The sequence below is a fragment of the Beta vulgaris genome, chromosome 1, assembly GCF_026745355.1.
Source record: "Beta vulgaris subsp. vulgaris cultivar EL10 chromosome 1, EL10.2, whole genome shotgun sequence".
Classification (NCBI taxonomy): Eukaryota; Viridiplantae; Streptophyta; class Magnoliopsida; order Caryophyllales; family Amaranthaceae; genus Beta; species Beta vulgaris.
This window is the reverse complement of record NC_079202.1, coordinates 47,029,624-47,053,834: the sequence shown is the minus strand read 5'-3', so window position 1 is coordinate 47,053,834 and position 24,211 is coordinate 47,029,624. Positions and strand designations below refer to the sequence as shown.

The following is a 24,211-nucleotide window of genomic DNA, read 5'->3' as shown; positions in this document are numbered from 1 at the left end:
AATTGAAATATTATACAAGAAATTAATCTGACTCGAGATTGACTTAGCCAAATTATTATCATATAAAAAAAACATAAACGACCAATATTGGCCTTAACATTTAAGATACCCTCACAAAGTAGTAGTAGTATACTTGTAATCTTATAATTCTCTTTCTTGTTTTTTTTGAGAGAATTATCTTTCTTGTTAAACATATATACTCATCGTCTTAGAAATTTATAATTAATTTTTAGCCAATTGATTTATTTTATATTTTCTTTAATCTTGAACTTAGCCTACTTTTACTTAATTAAATCTTTATTATCATGTTCTTCTAATATTTCAATTTCAACATATTCACCATTCTCAAAGATCATAGACTTAAATTTTACTTGAATCCAAATCATATGACCCAAAACCAACCTTAATCCTAATCCAAAAGGAAGACAAAATCAAATCAAACTCGACATAGTACAAACAGAACTTTGATTCGTACGGAGTATACCCTAAATTCTCTTAACATTTCCTACTTCCTCCACTTCCTTCAATTTTACTGCTAAAATCGTAGCGCCACCAGAAAACCCCTTCTTCTCTTTCTTTATCTCTCCTCTCTCTCTCTTCGCATCTTTCTCTGAAACTCACAATCACTCAATTAAAACCCAGGTTACTTTCTTGTCTCTCTTAATAGTATTCATTTTGCTCTTGATTTTATTTAATTCGTAGCTTCTTTGTTGTTCTTTTGTGTTTCTTTAATTTGAGATCAGTAGATAACAGTTTTAAATTTGCGGGCAACCTATAAAGTTTGAAGCATTTTAGCATGAATTTTTAATTTGGATTAAGGTTTTGCGTTTGTTTGTGTAGTTTTTAAGTTCATGTAGTTGGTTCTTGTGGATCAAGGTTTTTCAAGTTGTTTGTTGTTTGTTTTTAGCGTAGTTGGCAACTGTTGATAACTTAGCTCTTTTAAGTAAATGTTTTCTCTGTGATGTGTTTTTAATATTGCAAGTTTAGTTGGTGTGAGCTGAGGGAGGTTGAGGTGGAAGGATCTTTGAAATGTTAGTACTATGTGCTTAATTGTGTTTTTTTTGTTATAGTTTGTTGATAAGAATTAGGAGATGCTTAATACGATTACTCGTGAAAGACGTGTTCAGGCTGTCGGAAAGATTGTTGATATGTTAGTATTATGTGTTTGTTTGGTTTTTGTTTTTGTAGTTTGTTGATAAGAATTGGGAGATGCTTAATAGGGTTACTTGCGATAGACGTGTTGAGGTTGTCTTACATCGAATATGATTTTGATGTTTGGTTGTTTTGGTTTATTATCAGTATAATGAATGGCCATATATCTTCAAAAGATGGTTTGGTGGTTTGGCAGCATTGGTTTGGTGTGCAAGTAATTATGGTTTGTTTTGGGAAGAAATAGAATAGCTGGTGAATTGTATCTGGTTTCTTTGAAACTTCTGGAATAATAGATTTTGTTGTTTAGACTTGCCTCAACCTAGGAAGTACATGGCTTTGTGTGATGGATTATATACCGGCCAATGAAGGATTTGGTTTATATTTGTGGATATTCCCAGTATGTCGGAGTAATGGTAAATATACTTAATTTAGTAGATTTCTTGCATATGCTGTGAAGATGGTCTTGATTCTTTTTGGATACAGCTTGTTTTTCGGAGGATCTTGTAGAAATACTCACAGCATCATGCTTTGAGTTGAGATTCTGCATGTTTCCTCTTCTAACTTTATGTAGAGAGAGTGAAAAACATGTTTTATTGGAAGAATTTGTCGTAAATGTGGCAATCTGATAAATATCCTTGAATTTCAAGACAAATTACCTTTTAGATTTTGAGGGCAATTAGAATCTTAAATTTTGTCTTTCAGCTTAGCCATTTGTAGTGCAAGTAAACGATTGCATTTTACTTACTGTTCAACTGTCTCCCCAAAATGGTGGAAAACATTTTAAACAAAGTTTCATGAAGCCTTATTCTGTTTTTAAATTTGCAATTCGTAAGGGAAAAAAGGAGGCGATATTTTACAAAAATGTCAACAAGATCCTTCATTTGCTGATGTACAATTTCTCACACCTCATGTATTTCCCAGTCTGGGGAAAGTCTAAAGAGCAATATCTTCAGAATTGTTAATTATGACCTAGATACATTCATGAGCTACAAATTTTCTTCCCAAAACCAAGCATAATGTCTAGCGCACCAAACCTAATGCTACCAAACCAACAAGCAAAAGAAAAACAATATAATGAAAAAACAAAAAAACCCAAATTAGTTTCGTAATTGGTTACAAAAGCTTTCTATTTTCTAGGTTGTGCGCAAATGCAAAATTGTTGTGTGTTAATATCAGATTAAAATCACAAAAGGAAATACAGCCACAAAGCATTTAGTCAATTACACAATACTCCCTCTAGTGGTTGTTATCTAGCTTAGTTGGTAAAGTCTTGTAGAGGTGGTACCCAAGACCTGGAACCGAACCTTGTCTATATCATTATGCTTAGTTGCTCATTTACACCAAAAGAAAAAACGATACTCCCTCTATATGCTCGTGGAAATATGGGAGTTCATATGACACAACTCTTTCTTGCATTAGGTCTGTCTATTAACCTTATCCTCTCACCACTCTACTATTTCTTCAGGGTTTCGATATCCTTCATCATCCATTGTGTGTGATTCATAGGGGCCTTGGTTTACTCATAGTATTGACTGAAAGTTGCAGAAAGCTAGGTTCATACTTCATACCCCCTAGTTTTCTAATATTGCAACACTCATATGTCTTATCTTATGCTTCTCATTGTACTACATTATCCATCAATGACTGAAGTGGCGGATCCTGGAAATTATGGAAGGTGGGTCACTACTCACTACCGATTGAATTAAAAATATAATAGACGGTTTACGTTATGTAAGAAACATATGTATATTTTATATTAGATATTGTCAAGTTTCCGTTAGTCATTAGGGTTAATTAACTCCTCTAACCCTAATTAAGCCCTAATTAAACCTTAATTAACTAACTAAACCCTAATTAACTAACTAAACCCTAACTCCATAACTTGAAACCCAAACCACCCAACCCACCACCCAACCCACCCCCACCCCCACCCCACCCGGCAGCATACCCCCTCCCCCTCCCCCGGCAGCATACCCCCTCCCCCAGCAGCAACATCTCCCCTCACCCGGCAACATCTCCCCTCCCCCACCCCCACCGCCGGCAGTATCCCCCTCCCCTAGCAGCAATTTCGAAAATCAATTTTTTTTTTCAAAGACTGATTTCGAACATCATTTTCCAAAACATTTTCAAAATCATTTTCGAAAACATTTTCGAAAACATTATTTTCGAAACCAATTTTCGAAAACCATTTTCGAAACTGTTTTCTAAAACCTTTTGCGAAAAACATTTTCGAAAACCAATTTTGAAATCAATTTCAAAAACCATTTTCGAAACCATTTTCGAAATCAGTTTTTGAAAAAAATAATAAATGAAGGAGGAGAGAGAAAAAGAAATGAAGAACAAGGGATGCGGGGTGGGGGGGTAGGCTGCGGGGTGGGGTATGACGGTTACGGGGGTAGGCTGCGGGGTCCGGGCTGCGAGATGAGGGGAGGGTGGTTGTGGGGTGGGGGAGGGGCTGGGGAAGGTAGAAGCCAAAAGGGGGATGTAGTGGGTGGGTGGTAGTTAGGGTTAGGGTTTAGGTTGGGGGTGGGTGTGGAGGTGTTAGAGGGTTAGGCTAATTAGGGTTAATGACTAACGGAAACTTAACGCCGTTAGTCATTAAGGGCATTTGGTGCATTTTATTGAAACAATAGGGGTACCTTGTGCATTTTTTTAAAATCAGGGGTACCCCATGAATTTTGAAAAACCATAGGGGTACCTGGTGAAAAAACCGTTAGTTTTATGTTAAAATGAAGGCTATTCTAATAATAATTTGGGCTCTTTCTCAGTTTCTCACTACTCTCCTCCCCTCCCTTTTTCTCAGTTTCTCCTAGTGATGGCAGTGGGGCGGGTCAAGTATGAGACCCAATTGGGGCGGGGATGGGTCTAGGTTTGGCGGGGATGGGGATTAAAATTGTACACGCAATGGGTGGTGAAGCGGGTGTGGATTTTATGTTATACCCGCCACATCCCCGCCCTTCTCCCGCCCCGCATATTTATTATTAAAATTCCATTTATATACATATATTATTAACATATTTGAAGACACTTTTGAAATGTAATAAAACATTTGCCTTTGTTAACGTATTTTAACTTTTCTTTTACTATATTATATTGTGATTTTGTGAAGTAGACAACTGTAATGGGCTTATGGCTTTTGGTGGATTTTTTGCGGGGATGAAGTGGGTATGACGCGGGAGCGGGGGTGAGTCTAGAATTCCTCCGCAATGGATGGTGGAGCGGGGATGGGGATGAAATCTTTCCCCGTAATGGGTGGTGGGGCGAGGATGGGGATGAGAATTTAATGCGGGTGCGGGTGTGGATACCATCCTCCACACCTCAACTTTCTCCTCTTCTCTCTCTTTCTCTAACCTTTGGGCTCCTCTGTTTCTCAGTCTAACGTTCTTTTTTTCTGGCTCCCTCATACTCTTTTTTTTCTTTTTCTCTGATGTTTGCTGGACGTACTGCTGCCTGCCGGAGCTCGGAGAAGGAACATTGCGGTCTGCCGGAAGCGCGGAATGAACCCATATATAAGGCAAGAGCCACAAATTCATCAGTTCTAGGTATATTTTTCCCGATTTTTTTTATTTTCTGTTAATTTATAGACTTTTCAATTTTCTTTAATGGAATTTGGAGTATGATTAGATGATGTGAAATTAAAATTAGATGTGAATGATATTCTGAGTTGAAATCATAAATTATGAAAGGGAAATTTTTTTTTAATTCTTGGACTATTTACAAATTGGTAGGTGGTCGGTAGTGAGTAGTGACCCACCTTCCATAATTTCCAGGATCCGCCACTTAAGTCATTGATGGATAATGTAGTACAATGAGAAGCATAAGATAAGACATATGAGTGTTGCAATATTAGAAAACTAGGGAGTATGAAGTATGAACCTAGCTTTCTGCAACTTTCAGCCAATACTATGAGTAAACCAAGGCCCCTATGAATCACACACAATGGATGATGAAGGATATCGAAACCCTGAAGAAATAGTAGAGTGGTGAGAGGATAAGGTTAATAGACAGACCTAATGCAAGAAAGAGTTGTGTCATATGAACTCCCATATTTCCACGAGCATATAGAGGGAGTATCGTTTTTTCTTTTGGTGTAAATGAGCAACTAAGCATAATGATATAGACAAGGTTCGGTTCCAGGTCTTAGGTACCACCTCTACAAGACTTTACCAACTAAGCTAGATAACAACCACTAGAGGGAGTATTGTGTAATTGACTAAATGCTTTGTGGCTGTATTTCCTTTTGTGATTTTAATCTGATATTAACACACAACAATTTTGCATTTGCGCACAACCTAGAAAATAGAAAGCTTTTGTAACCAATTACGAAACTAATTTGGGTTTTTTTTGTTTTTCATTATATTGTTTTTCTTTTGCTTGTTGGTTTGGTAGCATTAGGTTTGGTGCGCTAGACATTATGCTTGGTTTTGGGAAGAAAATTTGTAGCTCATGAATGTATCTAGGTCATAATTAACAATTCTGAAGATATTGCTCTTTAGACTTTCCCCAGACTGGGAAATACATGAGGTGTGAGAAATTGTACATCAGCAAATGAAGGATGTTGTTTGTTTTTTAAATCATCCAAGTATGTCGGAGTAATCATGGATGTTCGTAATTTAGGACTGTGTTCGCGATTATCTTCATTTCTTTTTGATACGACTTGGTTCTCGTTGTTTGTTGTGAAAGGCTTACAACATGATAAGAGTCTGTGAATTCTTTTTTCTTACTTTATATAGAGAAACGTATGCTATACTGGAATAATTTATCAAATTTAGCGAGCTGCGAGAAACTTGCTGAATGGACGAGGCAAATTACCTTATAAAGTTTGATGCAGAAAACATTCATGAATCGTATTTTTGTCTTTCAGCTTGGTTATTTTGTAGTGCAAAGGAGGGCTTACAATTAACATAGTATTCAATTGTCCCCACTTTTACAAGCTTGAAGAAAGTGAAGTAAGGTTGCAATTTCTGGTAAATTTCACCTTTAAACTGTTAGGATAGTTAAGGAAAGACGAGAAATAAAGTGTGCTTTGAATTATCAGCGAGTCAATCTCTTTGAGGCGATATAGCAGAAGAATCTAGGAGTAAAACTACTGACTGTAATCTCAAAAGTATCTAAAGTCATTAGTTGATGTCGAATCATAGAACATGAAATATCTCATCTACAGTTATATAGGTGGGATTTTTCTTGCAAGATGGCAAAATTTTTGGTCATATACTAGAAAATAGTATTTTGTTGATGAATATTTACTTATATTCTTAGATGCCTTAGTAAGTTAGATTTTGTCTCTTTGCTGAGTTGCTCTGTCCTGTCGTGTAACAAAATCTGTCTTCAACATTGTTTCGCAAAGTAAAGTCGTTCAAAGCAGGTTGTGAAATGTACATATTAGGAGTTGTTAAGCTCTACATCACTACAGTTTCAGAAATTGAAGATGTAGTACTTGAAGCCGCTCTTATTAGTGTAGCGCAGGATATGAGCTTCCCAATAGTAGCCACTAACAAATTTAATGGTGGATGAATGTGCTACCATAAATTGCAATTATGCTGTTTTCCCCTTGATTCTCTAATCATCTTGTATGTCTCCCGCATAAAGTTTCGATTTGGGTGGCTAAATTGACATAGTTGGCCTTTCAAAGAGTCTCTTGCTTCTAGTGCTTTACCACTAATTTTCTCGAAATTGAGTTCTTTACATAGTACAAACTCTAACTAATAAATGTGATCCAAGAGTTATGACTGAGGGTATGCCTATATTCATGATAGATACTGATGGAAGACAAGATTATAAGTTTGGCAATAACTGTACCTAGAACATTGACCTGTAGGATCTAAACTTGAAGTTTTTCGATGCCTATCTAAGTGAAACTGTAGCCCTGATGGTTATTTTAACTCCGGAAGGGGTTATAGATTAAGGAACTTGGTGATTGGCTTAGCATCAACGTGTGCTCTAAATGGTTTTTTTCATTGAACTAATACATTGTACTCAATTCTGTTTGATGAGTAGATCCTTATTGTTATGCAACCCCCCCCCCCACCCTGTTGATTAGGTGGGTTAAAAAATGATTGGTTAGATTCCAGTTATTGTGCCTTGGACATTCTAGCCCCCTACGATTTCCTTTATGCGCAGTCTAGGCATGAGCCTGATGCTCTTCAAGAGAAGATGAGGAAAGGGTTAGTAGCAAATACCTGAGAGGTCCGCTTGTTTTGGATCATGAATCACAAAGTATCTACACAAGGGGTGAGAGTGAACTTCTAGTTTGTGTATTAGGTCCACAAATTCTTGCTCCTTTCATCATATAATTTGCGCATTACTGAAACATTGATGAAGGAAGACAGTGTGTATTGTGTTGGTATAAGTGATATAACATTATAACATTTTGTAGCTGATTAAACGTCCAGAATAGTATTAATTTTGGATGGATTATATGATGAAATCACGCGTCTATCGTTGTTTTAAGGCTTAATATTTATATTTTTAACTTCTTATACATAGCCTCTAGAAGTATGTTTATTATTATCCTTAAAATTATATGGATATATAATGAAGTATCAAATCAAATGATCGATAGAGATGTTATATACCAATTAGTGTTTAGCATTGTTTAGTTGGAACGCCTTAAGATAGAAAATAGGAACATCAATGTTGGCAAATTTAGGAAGTAATAATTTAATTTCAAGTCAAACTAGGCTAGCTGGCTAGTAGAGTAGTTCCATAATAATTCATGAATGTAGTGTATACATGACTCATCTGTCCTATGGGTGATTAGAAGGAAGATATACGTTTGATTTTAACAATTGTAGGGTAGTTGATAAATTATCTAGCTGAGTGCTCTTCATTACTTAAGGACAAGGATCATCTGTATCCTCGTAGTTTTACTGCTCTCAGCAACCTTTGGGTGCAATAGACTTGCTTCTTGTAACGCTTAGGCTTTGATCTCATTTTTTGTTACCTAGTTCCAGTTGTTATGTGAAATTATCACGGTAGGACAGGGTAATTCCCTACTTGTACAAATGCCTTTTTTCTGGTTCCAAAATATATTGATTCTTATTGGGAGAAAATTAGGGTGCTCTTTTTCTTATTGGGAGAAACTTCAAATCTACAATGGAACAAAAAATGATAAAATTAGTGGTTAAACCTTATACATTTTTCTCCTTGGGGTATGTGCTGAAGTTGATCTAGTGGGGTTGCCGCCTTCCGTTTATCAAGGACACTGATGATCTTTGTCCAGATTAGGCAGGAGTACTGTTGACAGAATTTGCATCTGTCAACAGTATTTTTCTTATTCTATTATCTTGATGAAGTTTATTATCTGTCCCCTTGCCTATGTGTCTCTGTGCACTCTGTAACCCTTCCATCCTATGCCCTGTCACCCATGACTTTGTCCTACCCTTTCTTCTAGACTCTGTTCATTGTATTATTAATTTTTCCTTTTTATTTTGTTAGGTGATCTCTTTCTATCAGCCTGATTGATTAAATATGTGGTTTAGGACTTTAGGTTATACTGAATTGATTTGAGCATTATTATCTGGACATTGTTGTATCAGGAAGGAGATTTTGGAGAGTATCCATTTATATGTAGCAAAAAAGTATATCAGACTGTGTGTTAATATCTGTCTTGCTGGGCCTTTGCTCCTGGAAACCTTTGCTGATCAAAATGATTTTTTTTATATTACTCTTAACTGTCGAGATCTTCTGGATTCTTTTGTTTGATGCATATGTTGCCTATCTAAAATTCTTTTTGTTGTCACATGATTATTTGCAGTATAGTTTGCTGGTTTGTGCTGAGTGAGCATCTCCTGGACTACCTTTTCCTTGGTTTTTCTCCCCTTCTTTGATACTGGGGCCATTATGAAGGAAAAGAGCTTTAGCATTGCCTTTTGAGAACTTCATTTGGCTTTGTTGAGATTCAGAGGAGACTACAATGCATCGTCAGTTTGGACGGCTACTTATCATATGCCGAGGATTTGTACAACACGATTTGAAATGTAAATTAGGGGGAGTACCCCAGTATCAATTTCTCAATGCTCCTACATGTTTTCCCTCCAAGTTGGTCAGATTCCGTGCTTTCCACCTTGAAGAAGTTTCAGTTTTAACCAATCAAGAAACTGAGTTCCAAGAACTAAATGATTCGAAAGAGCAAACTATCAACATTGATAGGATTGCTTTAAAGGCTCAGAACTTGGTCAAAGAGTTCTCAAATAGCTCAACTGAAGAGCTTGTTCAAGCTCTTGATAGTAGTGGACTTTCTTTAAGTGAGAATCTTGTCCTTGATGTTCTTAGACGACTTCAATCTGATTGGAAGTCAGCATTTCAATTCTTCAGCTGGGTGTCTAATAATCCAAGTGGGTCTTTCCTAGGGATTAAGGCTTACAATGAAATGCTTGGAATACTGGGCAAGGCAAAGCGGTTTAACGAACTCGACCAATTATTTGACGATATGTTTAACAGAGGAATCATGAATGAGAGGTCATATGGGATTGTGGTTCATCGATATGCTGCTGCTCATAAGATTGATGATGCAATTGACTTCTTCTATAAGAGGAAGCAGTATGAGCTTAAGGTTGATTTAATTGCTTTCCAAACACTTCTTATGTCTTTGTGCCGGTACAAGCATGTTGAGGCTGCTGAATTTTTGTTTCATTCAAAGAAAGGTGAGTTTCAGTATGATACCAAGACTTGGAATATTATTCTTAATGGATGGTGTGTGTTAGGCAATATACGTGAAACAAAAAGATTTTGGAATGAGATCATCCGTTCTAGGTGTAGACCCGACAAAATCACATATGGGACTTTCATAAACGCACTACGCAAGTCCGGAAAAATTAGTACAGCGGTGAAGTTGTTACATGCGATGTGGCAGAAGGGTTGCAACCCTGACGTCGTAATATGTAACAGTGTCATTGACGGGCTGTGCTTTAAGAAAAGGATACCTGAAGCAATTCAGATCATGCGTGAGATGAATGAGAAAGATTGTGAACCTGATGTGGTTACTTACAACTGTCTTATTAAGCACTTGTGTAAGATTCGAAGGATGAATATAGTGTTCCAGTTCTTGGATGAAATGGAGAAGAAGGGAGGGAATGTTTCCCCAAATTCTAGAACATATAGTCACTTGTTGACATCTGCAAAGAGTCTAGAGGAAGTTCAGAGTCTGCTAGAAAGAATGAAATCAAATGGATGTGAGATGACAGGTGACTTGTATAATTTGCTACTTAAGCTGTATATGAATTGGGATAATGAGAAACTGGTTCAATCAACTTGGGAGCAAATGTCCAACGATGGTATGGGACCTGATCAGCGATCTTACACGATAATGATCCATGGTCGGTATGACCAAGGGAGAATAGTAGAGGCGTTGGATTATTTCAAAGAAATGACTTCAAAGGGAATGATGCCGGAGCCAAGGACGAACTTGTTGATTGATGCCATGAAAATGAAGATGAGCGTGAAAGGTGTCGAATAATCTAGCAAATACCATATTGTCTGCCAATGTCTGGATAGACGAAAGTTGCTGAACATTGCTTAGGACTTTGTTGCGTATAACCATCCTCTGATATATGACTGTTAGGTTTTAGTTAGTTAATTAGGTTTCTGTATATTAAGGTGGATCTAAAGATTCTTAGGTACAATTTTGTAGGCCTGTTTAATCATCAAATAGTAAAATAGTTTTTCCACCACATATCTCCGACAAATCGAATTTTTAGCATGAATTTTTAATTTGGATTAGGGTTTTGCGTTTGTTTGTGTAGTTTTTAAGTTCATGTAGTTGGTTCTTGTGGATCAAGGTTTTTCAAGTTGTTTGTTGTTTGTTTTTAGCGTAGTTGGCAACTGTTGATAACTTAGCTCTTTTAAGTAAATGTTTTCTCTGTGATGTGTTTTTAATATTGCAAGTTTAGTTGGTGTGAGCTGAGGGAGGTTGAGGTGGAAGGATCTTTGAAATGTTAGTACTATGTGCTTAATTGTGTTTTTTTTGTTATAGTTTGTTGATAAGAATTAGGAGATGCTTAATACGATTACTCGTGAAAGACGTGTTCAGGCTGTCGGAAAGATTGTTGATATGTTAGTATTATGTGTTTGTTTGGTTTTTGTTTTTGTAGTTTGTTGATAAGAATTGGGAGATGCTTAATAGGGTTACTTGCGATAGACGTGTTGAGGTTGTCTTACATTGAATATGATTTTGATGTTTGGTTGTTTTGGTTTATTATCAGTATAATGAATGGCCATATATCTTCAAAAGATGGTTTGGTGGTTTGGCAGCATTGGTTTGGTGTGCAAGTAATTATGGTTTGTTTTGGGAAGAAATAGAATAGCTGGTGAATTGTATCTGGTTTCTTTGAAACTTCTGGAATAATAGATTTTATTGTTTAGACTTGCCTCAACCTAGGAAGTACATGGCTTTGTGTGATGGATTATATACCGGCCAATGAAGGATTTGGTTTATATTTGTGGATATTCCCAGTATGTCGGAGTAATGGTAAATATACTTAATTTAGTAGATTTCTTGCATATGCTGTGAAGATGGTCTTGATTCCTTTTGGATACAGCTTGTTTTTCGGAGGATCTTGTAGAAATACTCACAGCATCATGCTTTGAGTTGAGATTCTGCAGGTTTCCTCTTCTAACTTTATGTAGAGAGAGTGAAAAACATGTTTTACTGGAAGAATTTGTCGTAAATGTGGCAATCTGATAAATATCCTTGAATTTCAAGACAAATTACCTTTTAGATTTTGAGGGCAATTAGAATCTTAAATTTTGTCTTTCAGCTTAGCCATTTGTAGTGCAAGTAAACGATTGCATTTTACTTACTGTTCAACTGTCTCCCCAAAATGGTGGAAAACATTTTAAACAAAGTTTCATGAAGCCTTATTCTGTTTTTAAATTTGCAATTCGTAAGGGAAAAAAGGCAGCAATTGCTGGTCTGTCACAAGCAATGAAGTTGGCTATTTTGAGGCGATATTTTACAAAAATGTCAACAGAGCTACTGTTGAATCATAGAGCACAGGATCATTTATATACAGTTTTGTTGGTGGGATTTTTTTTGTGAGATGGTTAATTGTGTGATTATCTATGCATCTTTCTTCCTATTACTATATAGTACTAATCATATTCTAGAATTTTAGTATCTTTGTAATAAGAAATTACTTATGTTCTTGGATGCATGTTCAGATCATCTTAAATATGATATCTTACATCTTACACCCTTAAAAAGTTGGAAGTTGAGCACTGTTCCTTTCTACAGTGTTATGAGTCACAAATACCCGCAATTCACTGTTCATAAGCACCAACCAATCTGAGCCATCTATTGTTCCTTCACTTTCAACCACCCGATTATTCTCCTCCTCTCTTGTGTCCTCTCCTAACCCTTCTTTCTCTGTCTTTGGTTTTCCCTCCACACAACCGCCAACATCAATTTCTCTCTCCTCTTTCTCTTCGTCTTTGAATTTCTTTATTCAATTTCTAGGGTTTCATCTGGTAAGAATTTTACCTTCTCTCTCAAGAAGACTTCAATTTCACCGACAATCGCAGATGCCTGGGGTTTGTTTTGGCAGGCCATGAAAGAAGCAATTCTCTACTAGGATGTAATTGGGCTTTGAAGAAACCTCACATAATTCTCATGGATTTCATAAATCGAAACTCGAATTTCCGAAAAATCGAAGGTGTGTTTACGAGTAATTCTTCATACAAGCTTTAAGATTGAACACTTGTATTTTTCACACTAATTTGAGTGAGAAATCAGAATTTAGAAATTTAGCTTGAAAGGTTATGGAGTCCAACGACATTTTCATCTAATGTAATCTCTTTATCTCTTTATTTATATTCTTTTTGTTATTGTTACCGATTAAATTTCCCCAAATTTTTTGTAGTAAGATTATAAAGTTCTGATCTTTGATATACCCTGACTGATTTCTGAAAATGGGGTATTTTTGATGCAGTTGATGAGTCACTGAAGCAGACTTTTCAGGTCAGTTGAACTAATTCTACTATATTTTCAGATTTTTTTTAGTAATTTTGGGTATTTTAGATTATTCTGATCTGATTTGGTGTAAATCTCTTGTAATTCTGTGATTTAATGCTATTTTGGAAATAATTGTTGCTTGTTTGGTTGAATTGGTCTGATGAAATTGGTTAAAAAGTCACCAATTTTGACTTTTCCTCATCTTTACATAGATAATTGAATGTCATAGTAGCTAGATGGGTGGGAAAGCTTTAGTAACAATCACATCATTGTAATTGGAATTTCTGGTACACCGACACTGTTTAATGGCTCTTCGGTCTGTAAACTATAATCAATATGTGGGTGGTTGAAGAATTATCCAAACTTCTGCATGATCTTCATAGTTTGCGGCACGAGATGCAAATTCCTCACTTTGTTGATGGATATGGTGATTGGTGATGGTTGTATTCTGTTTGCTGTTGAAATTTTGGAGGATTCTTGACCCGATAATATCAAGTTGACTGAATTTTGCTGCAGCTCCAATTTATGATTGTTATTACATGGATTTAGAGTTGATGGTGATCATGGTTCTGTTTCTTGTGCTGGTTATGTGAAATATTGTAGTGTTTATATTTTTCGGAGTTCTATGACTAGGATTGCTTTTACTTAGCTGCCCTTTCTTTCTATCGTGTATTTCAGAATATGCATCAGGGGTACCCAACTGAGACTCTTACTCAGTTTCTTAGAGCTAGGGAATGGAATGTTGACAAGGCACACAAAATGGTAAATGATATTGATCTCAGTTGATACTCTGTTACATATGGTGTAAAGTTTCTTTGTGGACTACACTAATTTTGAAGTTTTTTTGACATGTTAAATTTCTGCAGTTGGTTGACGCTTTGAATTGGAGGGTACAAAATGAGATTGACAATATATTAACAGTAAGTGGAAGCTTATGATTTTCGCTCTAGCTACTGCCCATGAGACATGTCATACAACTCATGGGTAATGATGAATATCATCACTCTTTGCATTTTTGATGGATAGCATTTTCGGTTATTGTTTGGAGATTGATTTGAATTTACAATTTGTGCTTGATTTTTTTTGCTGTTCTAGATGCTACTAAATATGATATACTTCTTGATGCTTGATCTTAAAAAGTGGTAGGTACGTTATCTAAAAAAGCAAGTTAAAAGTGTCTTTGTTAGATGTCTATCTGTATTCAATCACACTCTAGGCATTTCGGGGGGCTCTTCTTTTTCAAATCAAAAACCCATTAAAATTCTCAGCCGACCAACAAAAAACCACAAGCTCAATTTTTTATTCTATTATTTCTTTCTTTTTCTGGGTTTTTTTTTAGATTACATTTCTTTTTTGTGGATATACCTTTGCTCTTTGCCTACGCAATCTTCTTACAATTATTTCTTAAACAAGAAAACCCAGTTTCATAATCTAGAGAAAAGAGTCAAACTTTAAAACCCAACAAGATTTTTGCTGGAATCAAATCTGCAAGAATACAGATTGTGTTTATATTGGTATGTTCATTCTAATTCTTTCTTTTTTAGTTAAAAATGGGTTCTTTTCTTTTTGGGTTTTTATGATGTAGTATTGAATTAATGAAACAGTGCAATTTTCTTTTTTGGTGACCATTTTACTGAAATACTATTTCTGTAAGATTAATTTATTGTAATACTTTTCCCATTTCTCAATTTTTTTTCCAATAATTAATCCCTTGATATTTATATGTAGGAAATAATTGCTGTTCTGGTGAGATTTCAATCTGTTTCCCCATCAATTTGACTGATTGGGGAAGGCAAAAATGTCTGGTTATGCTGGTGTTGTTGTTTCTGACCCTTTACTTCATAGTCAGTTTACTCAGGTCGAACTTCAAAGCCTGAAATCCAAAGTAAATTCCTTTAAACCCTGTTTTTTTTTAGGATTTTGTTAAAATTATTGGGATTTTTATGATATTTTGTTATGTTCTTGATTTAGGTGTTCTTTGTTTGATTATAAACTGTGTTTGTTAGTATACTTCGGTGAAGAGTCATAGTGGTAAAGTCACCATTGGAGATTTGCCTTCAATGATGGCAAAGTTGAAAGCTTTTAGTCAGTCATTTAAAGAGGATGATATTAAGGGGATTTTGACTGAGTCTGCTTCTGATATGGATCAAGAGATCGAGTTTGAGGACTTTTTGAAGGTAAACCGCGTAATTTGTGATTTTCGATTTCTTAATTTATCCACATTGTATGATTGTGTATTAATCTTGACTCGTGTGGCCGAATTTAACTGATAGAGATTAAGGCGTTGGCATCGCCGTTGTTGGTGTTGTTGTATGATTATGAGTTAATGCATTAAGAATTTTGTAGCTGGAAATGATAAAGTTTAATCATCAGAAATCCTGAGAGTTACAGTTGTGGAGAGGTTACATTTTGATTATTTATGAAGTTGGAGGTTGAAATGTAGTAGAATATATAAACATGAGTAACATGTAGGTTAATTTATTGGCATTGGCAGGTTCATCTAAGCTTTCAAGCTAGAGCGTCAGCTTAGCTCGGTGGTTCAAAGGATTCATCAGCCTTTCTCAAGGCCTCAACGACTACCCTTCTTCATACAATTTGTCAATCCGAGAAGGGATGTTATGTTCATCACATTAATACTTATCTTGGAGATGACCCTTTCCTGATGCAGTTTCTTCCTATTGATCCTAATAGTGATGATCTTTTCAATCTTGCAAAAGATAGAGTTCTTCTCTGGTAATTCCTTCAATGAGGTTAATTCAAAATATCGTTTTTCTTTTCGTTGCAGATGTCTCGTGTTTGTATGAGATGATGACGTATCTTGTATGGTTAATGCAGTAAGCTTATAAATGTTGTTGTTCCTGGCACAATAGATGAAAGAGCAATAAACACCAAAACGGTACTTAATCCATGGGAGAGAAATGAGAATCATACTCTGTGTCTTAACTCTGCAAAAGCCATTGCATGCACTGTGGTTAACATTGGACCCCATGACTTGGTTGAAGGCAGGGTAAGTAGAACTTAACCAGGTAGGAATTATTTTTAAACTAACGAAACCGTATCTCTAATGATGAAGATTTTCCTTCCCTTTGCAGCCACATTTGGTGCTTGGCTTAATATCTCAAATTATCAAGGTACATGTTTTCCATCATACCTAGGATTGAAGGTAGGAGCTCTTCTTTTTCAATTTCTCTTTCTTATATTTAATTTGTTGCTTAGCTAGCATTTTTTGTGGTGCTTATTTTCATTAATTGAATTCATTTTTGAAAGTTTTCCCTAGCTCTTTGCATGCAGTACACAAGAAGTTTCTTATGTCAAGCATCTTTGCGTTCAAACCTTTTAAAAGTGGAAAGTTCTCCATTATTCATTTTAATAGTGCTTTGGGGGAGAAACCTTGAAATTTTTTATTCATAAGGAATTGGTGAATCTCATCCCTCCATCTGTAGGCTAATCTGACTTGCAAGATCTCTGTCTTTGTCTCCTCTTCTTTGTATATCTATCTTCCCTTTCCTCTTTCCTCATTCTTGTCTTCCTTGCCTTTTCTATTTATGACAATTTTTCATTTTGACTGTTGTTTGGCTATGTTCACAAGCGATTTGCAGTGTAATTTCTGTTCGTTCTTCTAAATTTCGTTTTATTTTTCTCTGGATATTTTTTCTAGGAGCAAGTTGAGTAGTCCCCTTTTGTTTCTCTAATAGGCAAGGTTAGCTTATTATAATTGTTTCAACATCATAAGTTTTTTTAAACATGAAACCTAATAAATTGACAAGAAAAATGTTTTTGATCTAATTAGGTCTAAGCAGCATCAAGTCTTTAGATCTTGCACAAATGTAGAAAAATTCTAACTAGGTCTAAGCAGCATCAGGTCTTTGCAGTATTGTTTTTAATCTTCTCTTGAAGCAACTGCTTGATGCCCATAACATGTACCTCTTTTTTCTAATGACAACATGAACCCGTTTTACAACTTTGTGATATATTTTTGTGATATATAGAATTTGTATAACCATAATAACCAAGCTTCTAAAATATTACAACCTCTTCAAGGATTTTAGATATATCAGCCCATTGAATGAGAACCTTTCTTTTCCTTGAGAACTTTCTGCAATGACCTGAATTCAAAAGAACCTCAGTTAGACCGAAAGAGAAAGAAAGCTTCAAGGAAGAAAAGGCTACAAACAATGCACTCGAGAGTTGAGAGTGCTAACTCTTAACTCAACTTCTCCCTAAATGGGTGAGTCTTTGTGCTTATGCTGAAAGCCCCGTTGTTTTAAAGCACTTTTTTTTTTGTTAATAGCTTATAGCTTTACATGCTGAATTCTTCTAAGAAGGTTTCAGTGGGAAAATTTTGTGTTATATGGAGGCCTCGTCATATATTTTGATTGGTATAAATGTATGATTAGAATAGGATACCTTTATTCCATTTGGAGTAAGTGAAGGCTTATGTTGATTTATTCCAATTATCCACTCATGAAATCAACAATTACAAATGAGATCAATGAACAACCTTTTGTCATTCAAACCTTATGCTGAATTACTCCAATTATTCACTCAAATATTAACATTTCACTCAAGAGATAGGTGGTAATGAACAATCTTTCTTTAGGTCTGATGTTCAGCACTTTACAGAGGCGTTTGCCTTCATCTTTGCATTCATTTGTCTGCTTATTGACAAGGGCAGAAAAGAATACACCGGATTGCTCAATATTCCCCCTATACCTGCATCATAAGCTTAGAAGGCTTGGAAAATGTTATTTCTTCTTTTTGAAAGTCTCTAATTTGAACTCTTAACATATTTGTCTGTATTGATGCTTTGATCTCAAATAATCTAAATTGTTGAATTTACACAGGATTTGAGAGAAATAATCATGGTCGCTAGAGTGATCGTCTAGAGGGATGATTTTGAGATTGTCACTGTAAAGGACCCTCTCATCACCATTAAAGTATTCGTTTGAAGGAGGGCGGAGAAAGGAGAGGAACAATACAATGATTGCAGAGTTCTACACATCTCTCTTTTTTCCTATGTAGATCTATGAGAAAATATTAGCTGTTGTTCTATTCTTTTAGTATAGTTTTTGGTAATGTAAGCGTCAAATGGCCTATTCTTCTTTGAATGTACATGTTGAGTGTATTTTTACAATGAACTGGTGTATCTAAGATAAATTCTTATTTAGAAAGCAAGTTCAACTTAATTTTTTTACAATGGGCTATTATTTAGAAAGCAAGTTCAGCTTAAATTTTTACAATGAGCTGGTGAATTCAGCTTTTTTTTTAAAAGCTAGATACATTGTTTTTAGATTCAATTGTCTCTTTGTTCTTAGTTTGGGTCTTATGTGAGTTGCTCTTTGCTACTTAAATAATTCATGACTAAACTGTTTGAACAAGCACCCATGAATCTTTACTGGAGCTGTTTCATTAGTGATGTTAGTATAGAGTTAAGTGGCTATTGAAAATATCTAAACATTAGGACATGTTAGAATGTTATTATATTCACTGTATGTTGGAGGCAAAGGTACTCATATAACTCGGTTTATAATGGCGTATATAGTTTTCTTATATATCCAAAAATAAATAGAAATCTAGCTTTTTATTAGAAAGAGGAAGATAGAAGGAAGAGAGGAAGATAGAAGGAAGAGAGGAGTAATGTAGATAAAAAGGTCTGAGAGGTTGAATAAGAGGGAAAAAAAATTGAGAATAGCATGAGATAAAGAAATAGTAAATTTTGAAGTGGAGTGGTTTGACTTTGTATCTAGATAGCTAAAATATATTTTTTAATAAAAATACAATAGTTACTAAAATTATAAAAGCAACTCAACTAAAAGAGTACTTGCATGAACATCCTTATTACATACTTCTATGACAGATTAATGAGTAAAATAGATCCAAATAAATAACACATTCTTTCATAAAGAAGAAGATGGCGGGAATATAACTTGATGTTATCCCCTTTTTAATGACTACAATCCAAAATTGAACATAAGACTCTTTTTAAATTCGGTTCCGTAATGAAAAGCGAATAAACTTAACCCTAATTTATGATGGAAACAATATAAAATAAAGGTCTTTCTAAAAATTGCAAAACAAAGGGGAAGTGGAGAGAAAAATTTACTCCCTCTGTTTTTTTATATGCTACATTCTTGTTTTGGGAAATCAACCACTAATTTTGACTGATTATTTTAATTTTTTAAAAGTGAAAAAATAGTCATGTGTGGTCTTGTTAAATTTGTCTTGATGTGTAGATTCATAATATCAAACTTTTTAAAATAATTTTTACTTAACTAAATTAAAAGATATTAAGAGTTATATAACGTTTTGAAAACCGCGCAAAATAATGCAACAAATAAAAAAAAAGCACTGATGTAAATGAGAACGAACGGACACAGGCAGGGGACGGAGGGACCAAGTAGGAGGAGATTTTCTAATGTGAAGAGGTAATATAGGAGGGGAATTAGTCTTACTCAATACTTTCTCTTTCATTTTAGTCCAATTATATGACTCACTTAAATCATAATATTTACTTATGAGTGGAAAAGGATAAAGGGGAGGGAAGGAGAGAGCGAGAGGATGGAGGGACCAAGTAGAACGAGTATTTCTCATATCAAAAGGTTATACAAGATGGGAATTAATCTTATATATACTTTTTTTTATTTTCATCTTAGTGTAATCATATGGCCTCGTTGGATTCTTACAATTAAAATGGAATGTTCAAATATCAGATTCAGTATTGTCAAAACATCTTTGTACAATATGTTACTTACGTTTGGCTTGTTTGGTATTCCATTTAAAAATGCTATTTTGTTAAGCTTCAGTATTATATAGAGAGAGAGAAAGTTTTTTCAAAATATAATAATTTTCCACCTTGATGTCTAAAGACGATTCACTGCAAAATATAGAACTAACATGGGGAATATGACCATATGAAAAGAAAAATGTTTGGGGGGGGGGGGTATTAGATAAAAAATGAAGTTACCACAAGGAAAAATAATGTGCTTCTCGTGATAAAAACGGACAATTCTTATAATACAAGAAACTATAGGCCATTTGACCCGCATTGACGTCAATTTGGTTATTACTAGCCATGCGCGCGCGTAGCGCGCGACCAAACCACTAGTTTAGTAAAAATAAGTAGTTCAATTAAAACCAAATAAGTGGGTTGAGTAAAACTCAGTGAAGTGACTAGGCCATAGTGTCTGTCTCCTTGCTCTGTGTGTATCAGAATCTGTTTGCCACATCGTATTGTTGTCTAAGTTTATTATCAACCTCCTTTTCATCAACAGCGCAGTTAATAGCAGAAGAGAAATGTTCTGTGAAGTAAAAGTGTCCCAAAGCAGGTTGTTAAATATTTAGAACAGTAGTTGATGAGATATACATCACTAGAGCTTCAGGTTTAAGTGATGTAGTGCCCAAAGCCACATTTACTAGTGTACGGCAAGATATAAGATACCCCATAATAACTGTTAATGACCTTTGATGGGTGATGAATAAGCCTGCCATGATAATTGCAAGAGCCCCTTGGATTCGCTAATTACTATGTATATTCTCAAGAAAGCTTCCTGTTGGTTGGCTGGATTGACCTAGTTGACCTTGCAAGGAGTCCCTAACATTTAGTGCTTAACCTGTGATTTTCTTGGGATATACTTCTTAATAGAAAACACACTTTAAAAAATGAATATGATCCAAGAGGTATAAGCAAGGGTAAGCCAACATTTCATGAAAGAATCTGATGGAAGACAAATTGATCACTTGTGTTTGTTTGTAGTTATTGCTCTTTTCACATCGACCTGCAGGATCTAAACTCAGTATCTATGTGAAACTATAGTGCTAATGCTTTTCTTTACTGTGAAAGGGCTTGTACAAAATGATGTTGTTGATTTCCTTGATTCATGTCATATTATGCAACTTCAATTGGACTTTTTTTGCATCTCCTTGAATTAATATTGTACTCGGACTTTGTTTGATGGATAATTCCATGTTGGTTTGCATCCTCACCCCTGTTGGTTGGTTTTTAATAAATGGCCGGTAGGTCCACTTGATGGTTGCTTCAACATTTTAGGCCCCAACAATTTTCTTTTATGTGCAGCCTAGGCATGGGCTAATTCTCTACAAAAGATGGTGAGGTTAGGGTTGTTAGTTGCAAATACCTGAGAGGAACACTATATTGGCATCTTTAAGGAGTAATAAATTTTCAAGTATAACTAGGCTAGTAGATTTTACTATTATTGTTTGAGTGTTATTATCTGAACATTGTTGTTTCAAGTGGAGACTGAGTGGTATCCATTTATACGTAGCTAACATCTGTCAGGTAGTGTCTTTACATCCATGTTGCCGTACCTTTGCTCCTAGGAACTTTTTCTGATTTACTAGACTTTCTTGTATAATCTTTAGCTGTCAAGATCATTCAGATATTTTTGTTTTATGCATATTTTGCTGATCTAGATTTCTAAATTTTTTGCTCATGAATGGTTTTTTTTTGCAGATTGCCGTTTGCTGGTTTGTGCTACTTGAGTAATCTTTGGACTACTATTCCTTGGTTTCACCACCCTTATTTTTGTTCTGGGCCCATTATTAAGAAATAATGGCCCAGCAAGTGAGTATTGTACGACGCATATCCTATACACAAGAGCTTGAAGATGGGAAGCCGCTCTATGTTTCTTCAAATTGTCTCCCTTTCAAGGTGTCAAAGTTTGAACCTGCAGGCCATTCTTTTCACTCTGCTGCACTTAGACTTTCTGGTTACTGTGAAGAAGATTCAGACAAGGATGATCAGAGTGTATCAAGTGATAAAGAACCTACTTTTGTTCCTTCTTTTGAGTCGTATAGTGGTAAGAGTAAGAAGAAATCTGGATCTGATGGTAAACAACAGGATCATTATGCATTGTTGGGCTTGGCACATTTGAGATACCTTGCGACCGAGGAGCAGATAAAGAAAAGTTATCGTGATGTTGCTTTGAAATATCATCCTGACAAACAAGCTGCCCTCCTTCTGGCAGAAGCAACTGAAGCTGCAAAACAAGTAAAGAAAGATGAAATTGAAAATCATTTCAAGGCCATTCAAGAATCTTATGAGGTGTTAATGGACCCTCTGAAACGAAGAATTTATGACTCGACTGATGAATTTGATGATGAGATCCCCACTGACTGTGCACCACAGGACTTCTATAAAGTTTTTGGTCCTGCTTTTATGAGAAATAGTCGCTGGTCTGTTAACCAACCTGCCCCTTCATTAGGAGATGATAATTCTTCATTTGACGAGGTTGATAAATTCTACAATTTCTGGTATGCCTTCAAAAGCTGGAGAGAATTTCCACATGCAGATGAATTTGACATTGAGCAAGCAGAATCTCGTGATCATAAAAGATGGATGGAACGACAGAATGCAAAGCTCACAGAGAAAGCTAGAAAAGAAGAATATGCCCGTGTACGTTCTCTTGTTGACAATGCTTATAAAAGAGATCCAAGGATTGTTAAGCGAAAAGAATTTGAGAAAGCCGAGAAGAAGCGGAAAAAGGAAGCCAAATTCTTAGCAAAGAAGTTGCAAGACGAAGAAGCTGCACGAGCTGCTGAAGAGGAGAAGCGTAAGAAAGAGGAGGAAGATAGAAAAGCTGCTGAAGCTGCTTCGCTTCAGAAGAAAGCAAAAGAGAAGGAAAAGAAGCTCCTGCGCAAAGAACGGAACCGTCTTCGATCACTTGCTGCTCAAGTTGCATCTGACTATGTGTTTGACATTTCTGGAGATGATGTAGAAAGTCTTTGTATGTCACTTAACATGGAGCGGCTCAAGGAACTGTGTGATAGGATTGAGGGGGAGCAAAAAGACGATCAAGTTAAAAGTCTCAAAGAATCACTTGGCGGTGAAGTCAATGGGGAGGAAAAGCCAAATCCAAATCAGAATCCAAATCCTAAGCCAAATCCCGCCCAAACTGGTGCAGCAAAATCTAATGGAAGCCTGACATCATCGAGTAGCCACGAAAAGAAAGAGAAACCTTGGGCTAAGGAAGAAATAGATCTCTTGAGAAAAGGTATGCAGAAATTTCCAAAAGGTACGTCACGGAGGTGGGAGGTTATATCGGAGTATATTTGTAACAGCCCGCTCTTCCGAGCTGCTAATGAAACACACTTAACAACTATAAGCTAGAATCCAAATCTTAATTAATAAAATCGCAGTGGAAAAACAACCTTAATTATACTAATATCTCAACCAATATTCCCAAATATTATACAACGAAATATAAATACCTATTCTCAAATCAATTATCTAAAATACAAGCTCAATCCTTAATCTAGGTTGACATCATAATCTTGATTCACTTCCATTCTCGAGCTCTGAATATCAAACCTGCAAATTCAAGGAGAAAATACAAAACAAACACAATTCCAAAATGAGTGGAAAACTCGTAACCTTTACTTCAGCCCGTTATAAACAATTTATTTCTCAAATCATTTTCATCTCATTACAACGCTGGCATAGCTCACTCTCTTAAACAAATCTGTGGCAAGTACGAGCTTTGGACAAAGGATAAACACTGCCTCTAAGGTTCGTTATGGAGCCCAGCAATACTACCCCCAAGGTTCGTTATGGAGCGTAGCCGACCATATCAGGTCAAAAGAAGTAACCATCCTCCACTCATATCTTGCCCACTTTCTATTTTCAGTTCATAAACTAAGCCAGCAAAACATTTGCGTATTCATAATCAAACAATGACATTTCATCATCACATTCATATCTATGGCCATAGTACAAAGTTATTTACGAAAATATAACAAAGAGATTCACACACATGGGCATAAGTAATACATTTTACTGAACATAAAAGTTACCTGAAGTGCAATCCAATTCCAACACCACCTTCAATAATCTTCATCTCCAAATGATTCAATTCCATAATCATTCTCCAACAATTTACCTCATAACAATAACGATAATTAACAACCATTCTCCCTATAATTCGAATGAGGGTATTGACTTGTCTATACTTTCTAAACCTATTTCATGAAACAACTACAACCCTTATAGGCTAACTATGATTTCCTATATAATAACAACAATTCTTAACTTCATCTATTCTAATTAAACCTTCTCCTAAAACTACGAAATTCATTAAATATACTTAGGCTAGT

General features: G+C 35.5%; 2 protein-coding genes across 5 annotated transcripts; both read left to right on the top strand.

Annotated features, from left to right (window-relative positions):
* The first annotated feature begins 501 nt into the window (after positions 1 to 501).
* Positions 502 to 10,825, top strand: LOC104906195 (putative pentatricopeptide repeat-containing protein At3g15200). 4 transcript variants are annotated; one of them, XM_057393819.1, is made up of 3 exons: positions 503 to 642; positions 4,262 to 4,694; positions 8,909 to 10,825. In XM_057393819.1, exon 3 carries the CDS (start codon positions 9,068 to 9,070, stop codon positions 10,607 to 10,609), a length of 1,542 nt encoding a protein of 513 aa, XP_057249802.1. In that variant the 5' UTR covers positions 503 to 642; positions 4,262 to 4,694; positions 8,909 to 9,067; the 3' UTR covers positions 10,610 to 10,825. The 4 variants fall into 4 exon arrangements, with proteins under 4 accessions (XP_057249805.1, XP_057249802.1, XP_048498094.1 ...); XM_048642137.2 differs by having other exon boundaries at positions 505 to 642; positions 4,265 to 4,694; positions 8,914 to 10,825; XM_048642157.2 differs by having other exon boundaries at positions 505 to 642; positions 4,265 to 4,694.
* LOC125496611 (uncharacterized) lies at positions 502 to 23,243 on the top strand. The gene is made up of 2 exons (XM_048642115.2): positions 502 to 642; positions 21,573 to 23,243. The coding sequence occupies exon 2, from the start codon at positions 21,672 to 21,674 to the stop codon at positions 23,226 to 23,228; it is 1,557 nt and encodes a 518-aa protein (XP_048498072.1). The 5' UTR covers positions 502 to 642; positions 21,573 to 21,671; the 3' UTR covers positions 23,229 to 23,243.
* Positions 23,244 to 24,211: the final 968 nt, after the last annotated feature.

Coding starts and splice junctions, on each gene's coding strand:
- LOC125496611 (XM_048642115.2), top strand. CDS start 21,672: ATGGCCCAGCAAGTGAGTATTGTACGACGCATATCCTATACACAAGAG.
- LOC104906195 (XM_057393822.1), top strand. CDS start 9,068: ATGCATCGTCAGTTTGGACGGCTACTTATCATATGCCGAGGATTTGTA.